The sequence below is a fragment of the Bacillus rossius genome, chromosome 16 (genome assembly GCF_032445375.1).
Source record: "Bacillus rossius redtenbacheri isolate Brsri chromosome 16, Brsri_v3, whole genome shotgun sequence".
Lineage (NCBI taxonomy): Eukaryota > Metazoa > Arthropoda > Insecta > Phasmatodea > Bacillidae > Bacillus > Bacillus rossius.
The window spans coordinates 12,304,058-12,324,705 of NC_086343.1; the positions used below are offsets into that span (position 1 = coordinate 12,304,058).

At 38.6% G+C, this 20,648-nt stretch overlaps 1 protein-coding gene across 4 annotated transcripts; it reads left to right on the forward strand.

Moving 5' to 3' along the window:
• The first annotated feature begins 40 nt into the window (after positions 1-40).
• Positions 41-17,427, forward strand: LOC134540388 (target of rapamycin complex subunit lst8). 4 transcript variants are annotated; one of them, XM_063383086.1, is made up of 8 exons: positions 41-89; positions 2,055-2,237; positions 4,300-4,351; positions 5,868-6,030; positions 9,088-9,238; positions 11,222-11,424; positions 13,502-13,644; positions 16,435-17,427. In XM_063383086.1, the coding sequence occupies exons 2-8, from the start codon at positions 2,112-2,114 to the stop codon at positions 16,554-16,556; spliced, it is 960 nt and encodes a 319-aa protein (XP_063239156.1). In that variant the 5' UTR covers positions 41-89; positions 2,055-2,111; the 3' UTR covers positions 16,557-17,427. The 4 variants fall into 4 exon arrangements, with proteins under 4 accessions (XP_063239156.1, XP_063239155.1, XP_063239157.1 ...); XM_063383087.1 differs by having other exon boundaries at positions 84-304; XM_063383085.1 differs by lacking the exon at positions 16,435-17,427 and having other exon boundaries at positions 42-89; positions 13,502-15,500.
• The last annotated feature ends 3,221 nt before the right edge of the window (positions 17,428-20,648 follow it).

The following is a 20,648-nucleotide window of genomic DNA, read 5'->3' on the forward strand; positions in this document are numbered from 1 at the left end:
TTTCTAATTTGTTGATTTTTTTAAAATAATTTTAATTTGTCAGTTGGCAAGCGTTTGCTTAAGGCTTGTAATTATTTTTATTTTAACAGGTATGTAAACATTGCTACTATTGCTAGGAATCACTATATTCACTTTAACTCTTTATCGTTTGATTATTTGCATGTTACATAATCTGTTAAATGACACACATCACCTTTCACTAAAAACAAATTTAAAATTCCTTATTTAGATTATTATCCATAAAAAAATTTGCTGTAAACTTTGTACTACATAAAGTACTAACAACAGTAAAATTGAAATTTAGGTAACTAGGCATCAGTTCTGTTGCAGTTAAACGTACATAAATCACTTAAAATTACTAAACTCCACATCCCTTTCAACTTGACCACCTTCCCCTCAAGCAGTGTTTGAGCTGAGAGGAAACTGGAAGGGGTGCAAAGGAGAGTAGCTTGGTGCAGGGGCGTAGCCAGGGGGTGTGGTTTAGGGGTTCTAACCCCCTCCTTAGCCACCATTATTTTTCTTATCTGAAAGCAGGTTAGCTAAAAGCCTGGGTGTCTTACTGCTATCACCGGCCACTGCACTGGAGGGGAAGAGTAAGCGAGCCCTACCGATTCTCCTTCCCTTCCCCTACCCCTGTCACGAGCAGAAGCTATAAGGTTGTGACGCCGTGACAGGTCCCAAGTTTTCAAATATCTTACACCTATTGTATTTAACCAGCGCGGTAATTATAAGCAGGTGGTGACTGGGTAACTCTTCAAGCTAAAGCTAATTGTTTCCAGGAATAGGCCAGTTCTGCCGAAACCCAACCATTTTAATTCCTTTTTTTTTTTTGTATTGTTGAGCTTCGAGCATGATTTATGATTTTGAGTGGACGTGGACAAGGCACTTGGATTGATTAAAATATCTTTAATTAATTTCTTACTTCATCACTCAAACAATTTTTTTATTAAAAAATTAATAATATTTTTACCATTACAATATTTAAAGTTAAGTACCTACCGAAAACTGCTAAAATAGCACTATTTTACACCTTAAAATCCAAATTTTTTCTGGGGAGGACCCCCCGCTTTAATAAAGGTGGGGGGGGACCATGCTTCTTAACCCCCTCCATACACAAATCCTGGCTACACTACTGGCCTAGGTGTTGGAGAGAAAGTTTAGTTTCAGTACATAGCCCAACAGGTCGATGAAGGAAATAAGGTGAGATAGACTTAAGGGTGAAGTTAGATGGAGAGGTTATGTGTGTCACGTGTTGATCCCGGAGGGCGGTGTCAGAGCTGGGGCAACAAATTGCGAAGAGGAAGCCTCAAAGTAGGAGGCGAGAACTCTAGGGAAGGTTTTTAAGGGGAAAAGGGGAAAGGAAAGGGGAGAAAACTTGATAGTAGTGAGAACAATAGGGGAGTGGAATGTCTTGGAGTGATGGCGGATCAGTGCAGGAGAAGGGTGAGAGGAAAGTAGGGTGAGCGCTTGCCACCGGGCTTGTGCCCAATTGCAGCAATCTTCTGAAACCGAACATGCCGGCTTAAAGACCTTCCACAGTGTTTGTTTATTCACATATTATTCTTGAATGCCAGCTCTCTCTCTTTAGTTGATTTTAAGACCTGTCACCAGCAAGTAGTAATTTAAAAAGTTAAAAAATGCTATAAAATTGTTGCCTGACCCCTACCCAACCTATGACAGAATCTCTCGTCATTTGACTAACAGTACTTGGGTTTTTACACCATTCTTAGGACAACCCTTGACGTTTCATTTAAAAAGGATTTTAATAAAAAGTTGTTCATTGTGTTTTGTGTTCATTTCACATTTTGATTGTGGTTGAAAATTTACAACTATCCAACTCTTAGTTCCATATGGCTCTTTTAGATATTTCCTCTTGAGCACCACTGAAATGAATTTCTGAGCTCATACAAAAGAAATTATGAATAAACATAGTATTTTTTTTTTTAAAACAGTAATTTTTATTTACAATAATGAATGATATTTAAAATGAGTTGAGCAAACTTGGGAGTGAGGGCTACCATAACACATGACCGACTGTGTAACCTTTCTTCTAGCGACGACTGACGGGTCGGACGCAGCGTCTCCAGCAGCGTCGACAGAACCACTGCGGGATGGGCAACGACGGGCCGCAGGCGTCGGACCAGGTCATCCTGGCGACGGGCGGCTACGACCACACCATCAAGCTGTGGCAGGCGCACACGGGCGTGTGCCAGCGCACCATGCAGCACACGGACTGCGTATCCTTCTGTTGCGACCGGGGAGCTGTCTGTAGATCACCACTCACTGATGATTAGAGACAACAGCGTGGTTTACTACACAGTGAAAGTCTTCAATTCCAGGGGTGCCCACAAGGGGGGGGTAACGACGCAGAATGCGTCATTAAAATTTCAGGGAGGGGGGGGGGGGGTGGTTAAAAGGCGAGAAAAATGTATTATATTATTTACATAATTATAGCTTCTAATGTGAAAATACGTTTCTGGTGCTTTGATAATTGAAAGGGATCTTGTAAATCAAATTGGCAACCCCGCACTTTCCTCAACAAAAGCAGTTTGGCATCTGTCGGTTCAGGATGGAAATATTACCTGATATGACCAAAATTATTATTAGAAAATCAGTTTAAATTAATGCAAAATGTGATAAAATATAATACTAAAAAAGTATAATATTATAAAATAATTGAGTAAATCATTGAGAAAATGGCATAAAAAATTTCGGGGGGGGGGGGGGGGGCATCATCAGGTTAGGGGGAGTGAGTCATAGTTTTTGGGGGGGGGGGGGGGCACCTCTGTCAATTCAGTACGCTCGGGACCACAGCCATGCCGGATTATCGAACGTCAGTATAGTTTCAACACGAATACCAAACGTGAAATACTAGAAAACAGAGAACACTGTACTGAAATGAAAAACAGACAGTAAAAATAAAATGAGTTATGTGACTTGGCAGCCAACAAGATCAACAGCTGAAATCCACCTGGAAAAAAATATCTGAACACGAACCGCTCAATTGAACCGTAGAATGCTAAACTAAAGACTTTAAACTGGATTTAGATTTACTAGCACAATTTTTTGCATGCAGTTTCACATGAAACTTACAACCCGTCCTTTCCTCTGGCGAGCTCCCGTCTCGTCTCACATGCCACAATTCTCGTTGATACACGCTGTCTCCTGTCATGACCACTGTTGCTGATACTGTGTGTCCATAACCACCACAGATACCACAAACCCAAGTGGGAACTGATTTTCATTATTATTTAGTTTGCTGTCATTCTGTTTTTACATTCAATGTAAATAGGCATGAATTATTAAGCACAAAGTGTAGGCTAATCATGTCAACATTTTGGATTTTCAATAAATTGCTTATTGAACCGAAACAAATTCACGAAAAAAAAAAAATTTAAAAACTATGGTTAAACACAACTGAGAAACACTTATTATTCCTGCTTGTGGTGAAGCTAGATGATTGTCGCCATAAATACTTGTTGCTGGTTAATGCACTCTATCTTTAACCAGTGATGTAGGCTATGGATGGGTAAGTATATTGGCTATTGTGCCTTGTTAAACTCTTGGCTAGATGGCTGATCAAAATTATTGGTGCGATGGCCGTACTCAGTTTTGTTTTTTAGCCTCACCAATGACATTGTCGTTCTTCGTGGCCAGGTGAGGCTTGATTTGACATAGAATGATTGCATTGCTGATTGTTAGAGACAAGATTATATGGATTTATTTTCAGGCCAATTTCATTTTTAAAACAGAATATTTTGGTGTTTTTTTTTTTTTTTTTAATTTTTTTTATGATCTGTTTATTAAAAAAATATAACCTATTACTGAACAAATATTTTACTTAAATATTCCATGGTACTAATTTCTCAAAAACAGTGTCATTTTGACTGAAACATGATACACTTTTTCAGTATGTACAATTATTTGTAATAACGCATATCTAACTTTTCAGAACAAATAAAATCAACAAGTTAAATAATTCTTTGTTTGAAAAATGTTCTAAGTTCTTAATTTAAAAATGAGTTAGTAATAAACTTGCAAGATTAAAAAAGTAAACTTTTCCAATGTTTTTTAAAATTAAAATGTGGTACAAACATCATGCTAAAAAAATAACTTTCATTGAATTTAATATTTACAAGATAAAGTGACACAGCTTGAACCTCAGTCCTGTTCTTTGATTCTAAAATGCTTATATATCTAGAAGTTGAGTAAGGTTGAACAAATGGCCCTGCAGTTGGAATCTAATGAATCACAACACTACGGATGGTGCAGTGTTTTCCTTGACAGCTCCCAATTCAGCAAGTGAATGCCTTGGAGATAACTCCAGACAAACAACTCATCGCAGCGGCAAGTAAGTTCTTCGCGAAGCGAGTAATGCCATCAGGGGATGTTTTGTTTAGCGTCAGTTACACGGAGCCAGTTCACTAGCTGCGGATCCATTTGTGAACAAAGTCGCTAAATTTAACCACAATTACTCACTGCTCGCACTGGTCTAGCGAGTAAAGTTTAAGACTTTTACTTTCCTAGCTTCTGTCTTGCCACTGATGTGTTTTGCTTGGTGGTTGAAGTCTCATTAAACATTTATTGTAAAAAAAAAGTATTTTTTAAAAAATAAATAAAATTAATTTTGTTTCACTTAATTTAAAAAAATTAATAAAAACTGACAAAAAGCAATGTGATTGAAAGAAATACATATTTAACCTCACTGCTAACCTCTTATGCGAGAGTAAATGAGTTTCACGTACCCTGTTTGATTGACAATCACTGAGCTAGTGATATCGCACTCACATGTGCACTGGGTATTTGTTTTGCAGGTAAGTGGCTAGTAAATGTGCTCAACTTAATTTATGTTTTTGTTAGGAATGATGCTTAATGGACACTGTTTTTTTTTTTTAAATTTCTGTGCAACTACAGTTTTAATAACCAGCTTCTAAATATTGGAATTACCTAAGAATTCTATCTCATAGCCTGTATGAGGCTAGTTTTATTTGGATGATTCTATAATAAGTGCATTTAGTTTATTTTCTCAGGGTTCAGGATTTTGTTTACACAAATATATTGAGGTAAATAGTTAAAATCGTTCATTTTAAACCAGGCTAGGGTAATTTTGTTTTACAATGTCACCAGTTATTTTAACCATAAATATTTGATGTATTATTTAGATGTTGTTGAGTGAAATATGTATTTTGTCCTAAGTAATGTGTCAGTATCTGACTCACTGTTTGCCGTTTGCCTTATTTTACTTGAAGAGAGATTTGCAGAAGCCGAGTCTACATGATCAGTGATTTTTTAAAAAAAAAATTTTTATCATCATAAATAATAATTTTACTCAGACTTATACATGTTGGTTAAGAATTATATTTTTATATTTTAGTTATATGCATATTATCATCTGATGCAATCACCTTTAAAAATATATATATATATATATATATATATATATATATATATATATATATATATATATATATATATATATATATATATCAAGCTTTATCTACAGTTGAAATCGCTTCAAATACTGTGCTGTGCCTGCTTCAGAATAGATGTCCAAAAAATATATATATATATATATTTTTTTTTTTTAATGAGCTAGCTTTGGTAGTCTCTCACCTAGTTGATGGTTTTAGATCCTTTCCAGTTTTAGGTCAGTTATGTTTGTTTCACTCTTTTTTTTTGAATTTAGAAAACATTTTTGAGAAAACTTTTTACGTGATCTTGGGCGCATGGGAAATTTTCTTGCAGTATTTTTGGTGTGTTTCGATAACACTTCTGCAACACGTTCTGTATTGTTTGGCGGTCATGTTTTGTAACACACGTGGCTGGGGCCAGTACTTAAAGGCTGGGTTGCGTGTCGCCTGTGACAGGCTACCAGCGGATCCGCATGTACGACCTGGGCTCCAGCAACCCCAGCCCCGTGATCAACTACGAGGGCGTGACGCGCAACGTCACCGGGGTGGGCTTCCAGGAGGAGGGCAAGTGGATGTACACCGGCGGCGAGGACTGCAGCGCCCGCATCTGGGACCTCAGGTGGCCGTTTGAAGCAGTCCGGGCACTGCTTAGCGTTCCTTCCCCTCCTTTCCCCTCCCCTCTCCTCCTTTCCCCTTCCTCTCCAACGTCCCCTTCCTATCCCCCCTCTTCCTCCCTTCCCCGCCACGCCACCAACGCACTCTGCTGTGTATTGTTCCCGTCCTATATAACCTCGGCACCCGGGCTGTTTGCCGCAGTCTTCCGGTCGTTTGACACGAAGGCTGTCACTTGGGGCTGGCGTCGCGTTGGTATATACTCGGCTGTGATACTTGACTTCTGTAATTTTCTGTAATTAGTATGTTTTCTTATTCTTGCTTGCGTGTTGTGGCAGCACTTTCACTTTTGGATTTTTGCCATGTTTAGTAATGTTCGTAATCTCTCTTGAACCCTTCAGGTCAGTGTTTAATTGGATTCTTTGCCTTAGTTTCTTTTGCTCACGCCGAGTACTACCGGTGACTTATGTAACAGTGTTTTTCTGCGGTTGTATATGGACATGCCATGATGGCTTTGGACACTTCTTGTCAAGCCGCGTCGTAACGGTAATAGTAATTGTATGTAATTGTAAGTGTAATCTCTTTCTTTCTTTCTTGTTGTTGCCTAGCGGCCCATATGATTGTGCTACGTTAAACGCGTCGTCAGCTTGCCCCATTTATCACACCATTGTTTTAACTTGTATCTGTGTATTCCCACGGGAATCGAATTATTATATGCATACTATATGCATTGTTACTAATAAATTGGCTTGCTTGTTATTTCACATTTTTTGACTTCATTTCTTGCAGCACGAGCGCACCACTGTCGTGGTTGTACTGCAACGACCCCTTGTTGTTTATGTTGATTTTCAGTTGTATCCCAGTAGGTGCGGCTACACGTTTGTCGCTGCTCTCGGCCATCGGCTGGTACCGTCCCGTGGGGCGGGATCGGCTGTCCTGAGAATCGCACGCATGCTCAAAATAAATGCGTGATCTCTTCCGTGTTTCAGTAACCACAGAAAGTGTGATCGGGCACAAACTGGTTGTTTCGATGTTGGAAAATGGAAACGGTATTTCCACAACTCAGCACACTAGTGTTATAACTCATATAATCACATATTTTGAATTGTACGTTACTCTATTATGCTGTGATTGTAATTTTTTTTCAATTTTTGGATAATATTGTTAATAGATTTAAAATCGTTTTCACGTCTTATATTGTCTGTTGGAAATTTTAAAGACTAATTTTCAAGTAGGGGTTGCACTGATTTGAAAGAATGTATAGCTATATTATCAATAAGTATAACTAAATACACATTAGTAAATAATCAGTATCTAAAAAAAAGGGGGGGGAAGGCTACTGAATCCTTAATTGTAAGTAAAAAGAAATATTAAAAGTTGTAATAAACTATATGTTTGTCGAGGTCAAAATATAAAATAATACACCATTTTGAGTACTAAGATAACAGTTTAACTTACTTAAAACAGCTTTTAGTTTTGTAACATTTAATTCTTGGTGTTTCGTTTTTGGAAGACTTTTATCTATCTGTCCAGTCATTGTTCGTACTGTTGGGTAATCAGTATAGACAGTTGCATGATTTAAATAATTGGTGATTTTTAAGATTATTGTTTATACAGAATCTCGGCCATGAGAAGCATTTGCTGATCGTCAGTGCATCTGCAGCTGCCAGGACAACATGAGCCTGAAAGAAACTGAAGTGTGTGCAGTTTGTTTCAGTGCATGCAATAATTCTGACAATTATTTCAGAATGCTCAAACTACATATAGCATCAAATATTATTTTATCTCAAGTATTTTCTTTAAATAAATATGATTTCCAAAACAAACACCACAGAAAAGCATATAAAATTGTGTAGAGATACACACTTCAGTGATAAAAGGAGGTGGTTCATTGATAGGACACTGGACTCAACTACTAAATGACCTGGGTTCATTTCCTAGTATTGATGTATCAATGTTATCTTTTAGTATCTGAATCGACCAATATTCCTAGTTTTATGGATTTTGGATGTGATTGTTTCCAACCGATACTTAAAAAACAAACAGACATGAAAACAGTACAAATTAAGCCATTTAGATGTCACCCATATTTTTTATTTACCAATTATAGTGCTGTATTCATCTTTTACTCCAATTTTTCTGTAATATAACAGGGTTCCCATGCTCCTGGAAAGTCCTTGAAAAGTGCTTGAAATTGTTTGAAGTAATCAAGGGCCCTTAAAAGTGCTTGAAAAAACATTTAGGTGCTTAAAAGTGCTTGATAAAATTTACACTGTTTGTAAGAGTTATAATTACGTTGTATTTATTTAGAACAAGTTAAAAGTGGGGCACAGTAATTTAATTTTACAATATATATGGTATGTTCAAATAAATTTTACATAGATTAATGCCCCGTTTTTCGACGGCATACGATAAGATATCTTCTATGTACTATTTTTATCGGCGGTTGTCATCAATGTTTTTGTTCTGATAAAAGTTCGGTATAATCATAATGTTAAACTCAGTCAGTTTGCAATGTTACTGTTCCTCCGATAAGCTTTTATCTTTCTGTTTGTAAGTAATAGAAAAAAAAAAAACAATTCTGCACGTGTTCAAAATATACATACTAAAATTATTTCATAATATTTGGGTCCTTGAAATTTTTGAAAAAGTCCTTGAATGTGCTTAAAAAGTGCTTGAATTTTTTTAGATAAAAGGAGTGGGAACCATGTATTGAATGTTGTGTTTGTTAATTAGTCAAAGGCATAATATTTATTGTGCTATGCACAAATTTTATTAAGGTGCAGACTTATTACTTACAAATATGGAATTTCGGGAACTTGCACCGAGATTATTTACAAAACGTGTTACAAAAAGTGTTGGCTCTGTTAAATGAATGTATCAGTAATTGGATCGGTATCAGTTTTTACCCATATCATCCACCACTATTTTTTGCTCCTTTCGTATTTGGGTTGTTTATCATTTTAAAAAGATCACTCCAGGGAAACGCTAGGACGGCGTGGGCCGGCAGGCCTCTGAAGAAAGAAAGCGCAGTTTGTCGGAAGGGCGGCGGCCGTGTTCCCAGGTCGCGCAACCTGCAGTGCCAGAGGATCTTCCAGGTGTCGGCGCCCGTGAACTGCGTGTGCCTGCACCCGAACCAGGCGGAGCTGGTGGTGGGGGACCAGAGCGGCGTCATCCACCTGTGGGACCTCAAGACGGATCGCAACGAGCAGCTGGTGAGCCCCCGGGCGTGCCGGGACGACACGGAGTTCCCCGGTCTCTCGTGAGGTCTCCCTCCGAGCGAGACGGACTCGCGTTCCGGTTCGAACCCTGGTCAGTTCGCCCTGGCTTCAGAATCACTCCGGGGAAATGCTGCGATGTTTGCTTAAAGTACTGTAGGCAACGGCCCATTCCTCCCCCCCCCCCCCCCCCCCCCCAACCCCGCCACAGTTTCTCTCACTTAAATAGTTATCTATGTCTCCAGTAATGTCTCGCTAGTGGGAAACATGCAGGAGTTACCATGAGCATTCAGGTTTTCTCCAGGTGCTCCAGTTTCCGTCAGTGTTCCATCCATAGGGACAAGATATTATGGTTTATTTAGGTCAATATCGTTTCTAAAACAGCTTTCTGTGTTACTGTTTTTATTTTTTTTATTTTTATAAATCATCTTTTTTCATAAAAATGTTGTATTGTTCAAGATATATGAGACAGAATTTATTTCTTATTGCTTGTTTCACCAAAACGGTTTCATTTTGACTGACAATTGATCCATTTACAAAGTAAAATCATTAATAAGCAAGTCTAGAAGAAAATTTTTGTGTTTTAAAAAATGTGCAAACATCATTAATGTAAAAACATGTAAATATAATTTTTTTCCAAACCATTCAGTTGATATATTTTGGTACAAAATTAATACTAAATAAATTAGATTAAATGAATATACAATTAATAAATACCGGTTATAACATTTTTTGAACTTTGATTTCATTTCTATCAAATTGCTGTTTTATTTCTGTTTTTACGGTAGTTACATTTCTGTGCTAAAATCTAGTCCCTATCCATTCTCATTTTGTATCACCCCTCATCATCTCTAGTAACATCAGTGTCAACAAGACATTAAGCCTTGTGAGTTTTGACAATATTCAGAGTAGTGGTTCTCAATTACTTGTCACCAAAGGCCACAATAATACATACTACTGCGAAACCTCATTATGAAATACTACCTCACTTCAAAGGGATTTCCAAAAGTACAGTGGAGTCTTGATTAACCGAGTTAATGCGGACGCAGCAACCCTGGATGAGCAAAATATCGGATGACATGGTATCCAAAGGTATAATTTTTCAAGGTGATATTTTCTAGCTATTCTTTAGTGTTAAAAAGCTAGAGGTGTAAAAGTAACGAAAAAAAGTGTACCCGTATGTATTCGTTACTATAACAATTAGTACTCGTTACTTTCGTATCATTACTCGTTACTTCTGATACCGCATAACATGCTATGTTATGTAACAGCAACGAATCGAGTCGTATTTCGTACGCGTACAGTATGACGTCGCGTAAATAATAATAAATCGAATATAAACAATTAAAAATATTTGATAATTAACAGCTTTTGTTAACCAAGAAACAATTAAATCTCATTAGAGCGGCTTTATTATAATATCTCTTTTAAGATAAGAACAAAAAAAGGGGAAATACGCGATAATAAAAAACAAAAACATACATATTTATAATTTGTAAAAAATACTTTCTTACGTTGTTTCTGTTCCAATCTCAAACTTTGTTTACACACACAATACCTTTAATAAACAGTAAAAAAACTTGGACGACGAATTTCCAAATTATACTTTTCTTAATAAACAAGCATCGTTCTTTGTAACGAATAAGTGCGCGCATGCGTAAAACATAAAAAAAATGCGAGTAACGAAATGCATTCGTGTGTAACGTTTCGTTACTCGTTACTAGATGCCGCACCCGTTACTCAGTAACGAATACATACGGTTTGCTACAGCTCTAAAAACTCTTTCACATCGCTCCATTATTCGCACAACGAGTAAATGTCATCTTTTGAGGATAATTTTCTTTAGGTTTTCGACAGTGGTTGGATCACTTACCGGGTCCTTGATTTCGGTTAGTCGAGACTCTTATTGCATCCCTGCGAGGTGTTGTGCGTCGTGTGGGGTAACCGACCATGCCCGGCCCCCCCGCGGCCCGGGGGCAGATCCCGGAGGCGGAGGCCTCGGTGCAGGACATCGCCATCGACCCGGAGGGCGCCTACATGGCGGCCGTCAACAACCGGGGGCACTGCTACGTGTGGGGCCTGACGGGCGGGGTGGGCGCCGAGCCCACCAAGCTCAACCCCAAGCACAGGCTGGACGCCCACCGCCGCTATGGCCTCAAGTGCCAGTTCAGCCCCGACTCCACGTACGTACCATCTTTGAAACATTTGTGCGATGGGAGTGCGTGACTTGATGTAAGTTTTTTGGACATGCGCCATTGCTAAGAACTTTTTCTGTTGAAGAAAAAAAACAAACAAATTAAGCAAAAAAATTGCTGTTGTCAACAAGGATATAAACACCACGGAATACTTTTACAGCAATTTTTTACTTAATTTGTTGTTGTTTTTTTTTGTATTTTTTGGGTATTTATATATATATATATATATATATATATATATATATATATATATATATATTTTTTTTTTTTCTTCAACAGAAAAAGTTCTTAGCAATGGCGTAAGTCCAAAAACTTACATCAAGTCCACGTACGTGTCCCTTCGCCTTCTGTCGCCTCCCAGCTCGGACCTGGATAGGTCGTGGGTAGGGACAGCCGGACAGGATTACATGGTGAATCGCGATTAGACCGAAATGTCACCAGAAAAGCAAAGCCAGTACACAGTGTAATACCTTAAATTCAAGTTAACATACGACAAAGCACCCAAACGTATTTAAAAATCGTGAAACTAATCATCATTTTCAATCAAAACTTAACTCTAATGACAATTACGTAATCTTTCAAATATTAGATACAATGAAAGTAAATTATTTAGCATGAAGTTTTTAACCACATTTTAAGCAAAATTTAAAAAAAAAATTGGAAAAAGATTACTTATTTTTAATCATGCAACTGTTACCAGAAACTTTTGCAACAAACGCAAAGCTTTGCATCAGAACCAAAGCTTCAAATAAAATGAATAGAAAGTTTCCTAGTGAAGTCAGATCTAGTTTTGAAAAGAGCTTTGATTGATTCGCTTAGTCGAAGCTTTGCACGGGCCAATTTTTTCCCACTTGGTAGTTCGGGGAGGGGGAGACTGCTTCCCCCATCACCCCGCCCTCTGGACATGCCCTGGGACAGGTCTACAATGAATATGGACAGAATTTTGTGGAGAAATGCAATAAAACCGTTCAGGATATCCACAAGTCACGAAAATCAAGAAAAAGTAAGGAAACTGAAAGACTTGATAAATGTGTCCCAAAATAAACAGAAACATTGCTCAAAGTCACAAAATTTTAATTTCCAGTAGCCCTTTGCTACTTGGCATTTTCAGTTTAAAGTTGTACATTAAATTGAAATATTATGGAGACTGTAGAATTAATGCATGTGGAAATGATCTCTTAAAAAAAAAAGTTTCTAACATAAAAACCTTCCTACAAATACCTAGTATATTTCTTTCTTATCAGTACAGGAGACTTTCGATTATCTGGTTGCTGGTTGCCTGGTTTGCAGGTTAACCGTGCAATAATTCGCTTCCATAAACCATAAACACAAAAAATAATTTTTGACTATTTGTTTTATTGTTGTTATTTATTGAAGTGACAGAAGATTTTATGTTGTGATTTCAAGACTAAACATTCTGCTAAAGATTGTGCACACATAGTTGGTTGGTGTTCACATGCATTATGAACTTTGAAACTGCTGGAGGAAATCGTAAACGCGCCCCTGTAAGCCGCACGTGCTTGTGTTCCACGTGCCCTTGTGAACCGTGCTCGGGTTCGCGCCAGCACGGCGCAGCTGTTCCGTGACACGTGAGCGATAACCGGCCTGCGTAGATTCAAGGCAGCAGTATGTAATTTTTTCTGACGTAAGCTTTGGACCGTAATTTCCGATAATAAACTTGACATTCAACAAGAAATTAAAAATTACCAACCAGCTAGACGTAAAATATGTCTCTGTTTACTTGTAAAGTTATTTACAAACTTTTAAAATCTTTCTGGGTTTTGAATTATATTTTCAGTTTACTTTGTTGTGCCTCTACTATGTAGTTCAAATAAAATTTTTTTAAAAAAGGAATTTTTAAACCAGTGCAGTATTTTTTCTTGGAATTTGAAATTCGTGTGAATAGTCTTTAAAGTATTAAAATATTTTTTTAAAATGGCAAAATAAAACTTGGTCTTATCACAAATGCTCTTTTTTCCCACCTGTACCCTGGTGAAAGCGTGGTCTGTGCGATGCCGTGCGAATTTCCACGTGTGAAACACCGTGGCGATGGTTTCCCTCCCAGGCTGCTGGTGACCACGTCGGCAGACACAACGCTGAAGATCTGGAGGGCCTCCGACTTCACCCTGCTGCGCGAGCTGAGTCACGAGTCGCAGCGATGGGTGTGGGATGCCGCGTTCAGCGCCGACTCCCAGTACATACTGTCAGGTCCGTGGCGGCTCGTCCCGGGCGCCCTGCGCTGGGGAAGTGCTGTGGTCAGGGCCGCAACTAAGGGGGGGGGGGGGGCAAGCGGGGCATACGCCCCGGACGTCAAAGCTGTGTGGGGGGCGCCGAAATCGCTTGCATTGTAATTCCCACTACAACTGGTAACCGGTAAAAAGTTTTTCAAACTTGCACGCCGGGAATGTCTGATCTGATTTACAATATATAACGTCTCAACATATTTTTAACGAACAAGCCTAGTGACTATACGGACTACTTTACGGACATGGTGGGTTCACGCATGGAAGGTACAGTAGCACAGAAACTGTTACCTGTAGGTATGGAAAATGCTTAAATAGCACCATTTTTTTCCGTGGGAGGGCCCCCCGGACCCCCCGCTTTATTGGTGTGGTATGAGCAAAAAAAGAGGGGGGGGGGCCCATGAATCCATTAATGCCCCGGGTGCCAGAGACTCTAGTTGCGGCCCTGGCTGTGGTCTTCCATCGTCGCCTCGCAGCTGCTGTGAAGCAGGTCGAGTTCTGCGGCTGTGGTTCGAAAGCCACGTGTCAGAGAGCACGATGCACGGATGTGAACGAGGAGGAGGGGGTGTCGTGGCGGGCAGCCACGGTGAAGAGAATTAGAAGGGAAGTGGAGGGAACCCAGTGACAAACTTCACTTGAACTCTCTCCCCCTCCCCTTATAGTTATTCCAAAGAGTGTTATCCTGTTGCGTCTGTCACGCCTAACCTCCCTCCTCCCCTCCCCCCCCCCGTCTCCTTCCGGAGGTTCAGGAAGTTGTAAACGAGAATGCCCTATGTGACACAATTTGCAGCCGGAGCGTATAGTTTTTTTTTTTTTTTTTTAACTAAACAGAGGTTCAGTGTGTTTGTGTGTGTGTGTGTGTGTGCTACTATCGTCTATCTTACGCTTAGATTGCACTACAGAGTAAATGGTGCCTACTGTTGCCGGATTGATATACTACTTGGCTTGTTAACGTTCAAAAATCATTTATATACCATTTTTAACTATAATAAGTTTTATTTTTATTTTTTGACGTGACAACGTCTAATAAATCGATGAACGCCGGCTGCACGCAAGAAAAAGTGTCCCACTACGGATGTCCCACTGCGGATGTGTTCTGTTTGCTCATTGTACGCATGCGTGGCATCTCTCATCCACTCGATTGGAACAACCATCGATTTGACTTTTCAATCATATTTTCGTCGTTTGAATTATTAATATTATTTAATTTAAGGATCGTCCACCGATTTTCAGCACAATCGTTACGGTTAGTTAAAAGTAATGTTAATATTTAAATACGTTTTGAACCAACAATGGTGTTTTACAGTTACACATAATAATTCAAATTACAACCGGGATCTTTTGCACAATGTTTTAAAAAATATTGTAACACCTTATAAATAAGTTTGGTGTATTTGGGATGCGTATTTGTTATAAAATCGAGTTATTAAAACAAAATAATATTATTCCCCTACCGTGAACAAAATTTTTATAAAGATTTATATAACATCTGAAATTACATATTGTCAAATATGGCCTAGTGGCTGAGCGGTCAGCGGCGCTATTTTCTAATCGTGAGGTTGTCGGTTTGAATCCCAGCAGGTGCGAAATTTTTTTTGAACTTGTAAAAATAAATGTGGCGCACTAACATTTCAAAAGTAATAAATATATTTGAATAATGAATGCAAATAAAAGTAAATTTATTAATTAAATTGTACATTTCATTTCACTCCTTTGTATCCATACAAAATAGTGATAATTCAATAAAAATGATTCAATTTTATTCATAAAAGTATGCAGAGGTAGATTTTATCATACAAAAGATAGAAAAATTAAAAAAAATTCTCCCTTTAAAGAATGTAATATTTTAATGCCTAAATGGTTTGGTTGCAAAAACCTATTACGGCTTAGTCTCAGGCCGAATATGATATTTCTTTTTCTTCTGGATCAATCATTTCATCAATGTTTTGTTATGACGTCACGTTAAACTATCGTCCGTAAACCGACTTTACAGACAACCAATTTTTTTATCTAAACAGAGGTTCAGTGTGTTTGTGTGCGTGCTACTATAGTCTGTCTTATACTTAGATTGCAGTACAGAGTAAATGGTGCCTACTGTTGCCGGATTAATATACTACTTGGCTTGTTAACGTTAAAAAATCATTTATATACCATATTTAACTGTAATAAGTTTTTTTTATTTTTATTTTACTTTTTGTTGATTTTTCTAAGACCATAAATGAGTGTCTAGTGACACAGTTGTAGTCATTCTGAACAAAAAAAAATTTAACGCCTGACACAAATTATTATTTCGCAGGAGAAACTAATTGTAGCAGTCAGTCACTATCATAAGACATTCTATTAAATTATGTGCTGTGCTCAAGCAGACAAAAAAAATTTTAATATTAGATAAAAACGTTAGCAGAATACCGTTTAAACCAAGATGGCGTCTTTTAATTATGGCTCCTTACAGGTAAAAAAAGGAAATATTTTCATACCAAATTTTACTTTACAAAAATAAATTTTCAAATACATTTGAAAATTTTTTTATCACATACCTAATAAAATTGGGACTATTTGTGATCTGTGGTGTATACCTGGCAACGGAGTTCACCGAAACAAGGACGGTGCTAATAGCATAAATTGTGCATTGAAAATAGAGAGTAAATGCCCATTTAAATGTACACTGCAAACTAGGGATGAGAGAGAGACTATTTTTTGTTTTGAGTTCCGGCCAGATACACTTGTGCATGTGTTTGTGTTGGGTCGTTTTCAGCTTCGTCGGACGGAGTGGCCCGGCTGTGGAACGTGGAAACAGGCGCGGTGGAGCGGGAGTACAGCGGGCACCAGAAAGCGATCACGTCGCTTGCGTTCCGAGACGAGGTCGTGAGGGAGTAGAGGGGGGTGTTGACGGTGCGAGAACTGTGGAATGAGGTACTAGTTTCAAGTTCAGGACTTTGAGCTGCATTTGGAGGCAGTGAGAAGGCAGCGGTGACAGTGCACCTGGCTTCCGTTGTATACTCGTGTTTTAGCAACCAGAATAATTTGAGGGTTCCGTGACCTCCACACACTCAGACCAACGTGATCTGTTCATTGGCTGCCGAATTTATATCTGGAGTGGGTTTCCCACTTCTTCATCTTTAGTGAAAGGCCAATCAAAGGTGTAGTGATAGGTAAAAAGTGTTTCAAAACACACCTGTTGCAAAACGATGCACTCTTTTTATTACTCCTGTTGCTATCTTCATATTATTTCAACCTTTTTCAAAGAATTTTTTTTTTTATTATTTCTTTAAGCAATTATGTTACGGATATATCTTGGAAAGACTGTTCATGTGACTGTTGCTTTGTATGTGTGAATAGCAGGATCTTGGGGTACTTACATTTGCGCCTTCAGAGTTGTGGGATTTGAGGGGGAAATGACTTGGAATGTATATTTTCTGTAGGGAGAGCTCAAAATATTAAATTTCTCTGTTAACAATAAAGATGGTGGCAGTTTGCCTCCACATCTCCTGCCCTGGATAAAGAACATTAAAGTTAAAGGGCATGTGTTTGGTTAGTAGGTACCCCAGGAGCATGTAGACCCAATAAATTGAATGCTGGTTGACAAACTGCTTCCAGTAAATGAGAAAGAACTTAAAAGAGAGACCTCAAATTGACTAAACTTTTTTTACATGCATTTTTTTCTGCTAAAGTTAAATATGTGCTTATTGTAAACCCTTTGTATTGAAAATGGATAAAATGAATAAAAATGGTGTGCCCCACAGTTTAACCTATGTTTATTTTTATTACAAAGTAACTATTGGTTTGAGAGCTTCTCTGTGCACAATGTTAGCCGTCATTTCATGTTCTGGTAGCAAAAATATTGGTTCTGGAGTTCTAACTCGTGATAAACCAACACAAAGTTGTCAAAACACTCTTTTTGTAAATCAGTGCCAACCAAAAAGAATTTTTGCCCCTGAGACGTATTAATGGTCAATGCAAATGAAGTTTTTACGTGAAACTGGAGCTGTTTGAAACATATCGGCCGGTCCGTGGGGATCATTGGAATTCTAGGGATATGCACCAACTATCCACTTAGATGTTTGCAAGAAGTGCAATGGACTGAGGAAGACTGCTCTCACACAATATTTTGACTTCATATGTTGATATCGACCAGGGCTATCCCCTCCCTAAGCCCGGTGTGTCTCGCACCACTTATAGCCCCCTCTCCAACCACTCTTACCAACTACACAAACCTCCTGCCAGCGAGTAAGTACGTACATGTGTTTTTCCACCCTGCAAGAGGCATGCACCCCTAATAAATTTTAATTAATATAATATGTTATTTTATTTATATTTTAATTCCCCCCAAGTGTTTTGTTTTCTTTCGGCTTAAATAAGGGCTGAGCTGTGCAATACGCAAACATTTTGGAAAGCACCCTTACATGGGTAGTTTTTTTTATATATATAAATAATTACTAATACAAGTAATTTTTGTTAATAATTAATTGTAATTTATCATTCAGTGCTTCAGAGGTTATGTTGTGTTATCTATTTAACCTGTTATTATAAACGGCTTAACGGTAGTTCAACTGCCTCATGTCGCCATGACACCTGGACCACAGTCCTAGTGTCTCTTACCTGCTGCCCGGGATAGGACGCAACCTACACACCTTGTCAACTTCACTATTTTATTTTAACTTGACGCCACTCCCGCTGCCTGTTTAAGTTTTTAATTAAATATTAGCGTTGTAAAAGATCTCTGGGGTTTTAACGGGGGTTCGGCCTCGTGGCTGCGGGCAGGAGCGCGTCGTGGTTCGGAACCTACCTGGGCTGTTCAGGCCACCCAGGACGCCTTGAAAATGATTGGTAAACGAGTTACAGGACACTGCACTTTATTCAGTATTGATACACTTCTTGGTCCCGGTACTGGCTGCGTCCGTTGTCGGACCGCTGTGACACGCGTATCTCTGAACGTAAACGACGTGCACGACCAGGATAGGTTGCAAAGTAATATCGACAAGCTGAAACGGTGAGTACACGCCCCTATGAAGGATTTGGCGGATAGTCGCGGAACTAATGTTGCTATGACTTAGGCTGACACGGAAACACGAAGAGAAATCCCTATGTTCAGGATTGCTTGCAATCTAGCCTGCGACGAAATATTAATGTCTCTAAAATTATGTAGATACGCCAGCTGGAGACGTACACGTCAAAGTCTCTTGAAATTGAAAGTTATTCAGTTAAATCACACGTTACAAATTACACATTTAAGATGGTGAAAATTAAAAGGCGAAAGTTAGTCAGTAGCTTTCAACACTCGTTACAAAGAACCTACGGTAATATCAATTAGCTGGCTGTGGAGCCGAAACTGCGTACCACTATACGCTGTCCTTAAACTGGACATGGAATTACGTAAAATATGAGAAAACTCCCTGTCGGAATAAAAAATAATAAGTTACGAGTCGCACGAAATATCGTGCGACTGGTGTGGGGTCGGCGCCGAGCTAGTTAAAGGATTTTAAAAGACTTACACTATTGCTGATATGGAGATGAAGCGCGAAAGTTGATGGCCCGACATTTGCGGAGCACCCGACCCCTTCGAGCTCCCGACGGTAACTGAGCCAGGGTGTCCACAAGGAAAAAATATTTCGTACCAACTTAGGCGAGAAAAAAGTACTAGATTAGAAAAAAAAAGTACTAAATTAAAATTTGTTATGGTTTTTAACAATTTAGGAAGTTATTATGACATTGCAATGCTCGAACTTAAATATCACACCACACACATACATTCCATAGTTTTTTTAAAAATAATTACGCTTAATAATAAAACATATTGGAGTTACAATAATATTATTATATTAAAGAATAATGTACACGTGGAACGCGGGAAAACCGACCCGGCCAGTTCTGGACTTAAAGACAAGTTACACAATATATGCTTATAAAACAATCAGACATAATTTCCCTTACGTGAATCCTCTTTAAAATTGGTATTAATTTAGTTGTTTTAATTTGACAGAATAATTATATAATTAATTAGGCGCATTGCCACACCCGGCCGTGCGCTGACGTCGCTTTGGTGTTCGTCGCGGCGCACTTTCACACACTCGGCGGACATCACGCTCGGGCGTGTTCGGCGCACTTAAGAGTAAGTGTTGTTGTGACATAACGACCTGTGCGAACCAGAGGGAGCACCGGCGGTCGGCGTCAAACTGATCTCAATCTGCTGTCGATAATTTATTATTTTTTTTGCTTTTTTCTTCGTATTTGAGGCCTACCTCAGGTGGTAGATTGTTGAATTAATAGTTTAAGTCCTAGAGGAAATTTTAAATTGAACTATGTGAATTAGTTTATAGGCCACGCTACGCAGTGTCCTGGTCCGCCCCTAAACTTGGTTGAATTGCAGGTGGCATTTTTGCAGATTATTATGTCAAGTTTCCTTTCATAATTGTGTTCGCTCATGTACAACTCAACCAGAAAACTCTTTAACTCTTAAAACTCTCAGAAAACTCTTGAAACTCTTTAACTAGACCTATGAGTACTTGATTAAAGTGAACACATGTGCTTCCTGATTAGGGGACCAAGGCTTGTGGGTACCGACGACCTTCACTCAGTAGTGCATTGCGTGCCTGTCACTTAGAGTAGGCTGGTAGGATAGGGTTTAACACAGCGTAGCAACCACACGGGCCACTTCACGACCCAGAGACAGAGACGCATACAAGTCCATGTACCCATCCACATGGTGGCACCCATGTCCGTGATACATAACATGCCTAATTAATTAATTAATTAATTTCCCAAGATGTCAGTGTATGTAACAAACTAAATTTCACTTTCAACGTGCATCATGTAAAATTCCATGCTATGATTAAGCTTACTTTGACTTGATAGTATTAACAACTATTGCACATGTAGTATTCTCATTTAAAAATTAAATACAATAAATTTTTATTTGATTTACTTTTGCATGCCTGCATAGAATCAAAGGGCATCGAAGTCAGTTCTCCT

Excerpts from the sequence above, each read along its gene's own strand:
- LOC134540388 (XM_063383085.1), top strand. The coding sequence starts at position 2,112 with ATGGGCAACGACGGGCCGCAGGCGTCGGACCAGGTCATCCTGGCGACG. Across the intron at positions 4,352-5,867 it reads ACAACTCATCGCAGCGGCAA|GCTACCAGCGGATCCGCATG; the intron begins GTAAGTTCTTCG and ends CGCCTGTGACAG. Across the intron at positions 11,425-13,501 it reads CAGTTCAGCCCCGACTCCAC|GCTGCTGGTGACCACGTCGG; the intron begins GTACGTACCATC and ends TTTCCCTCCCAG.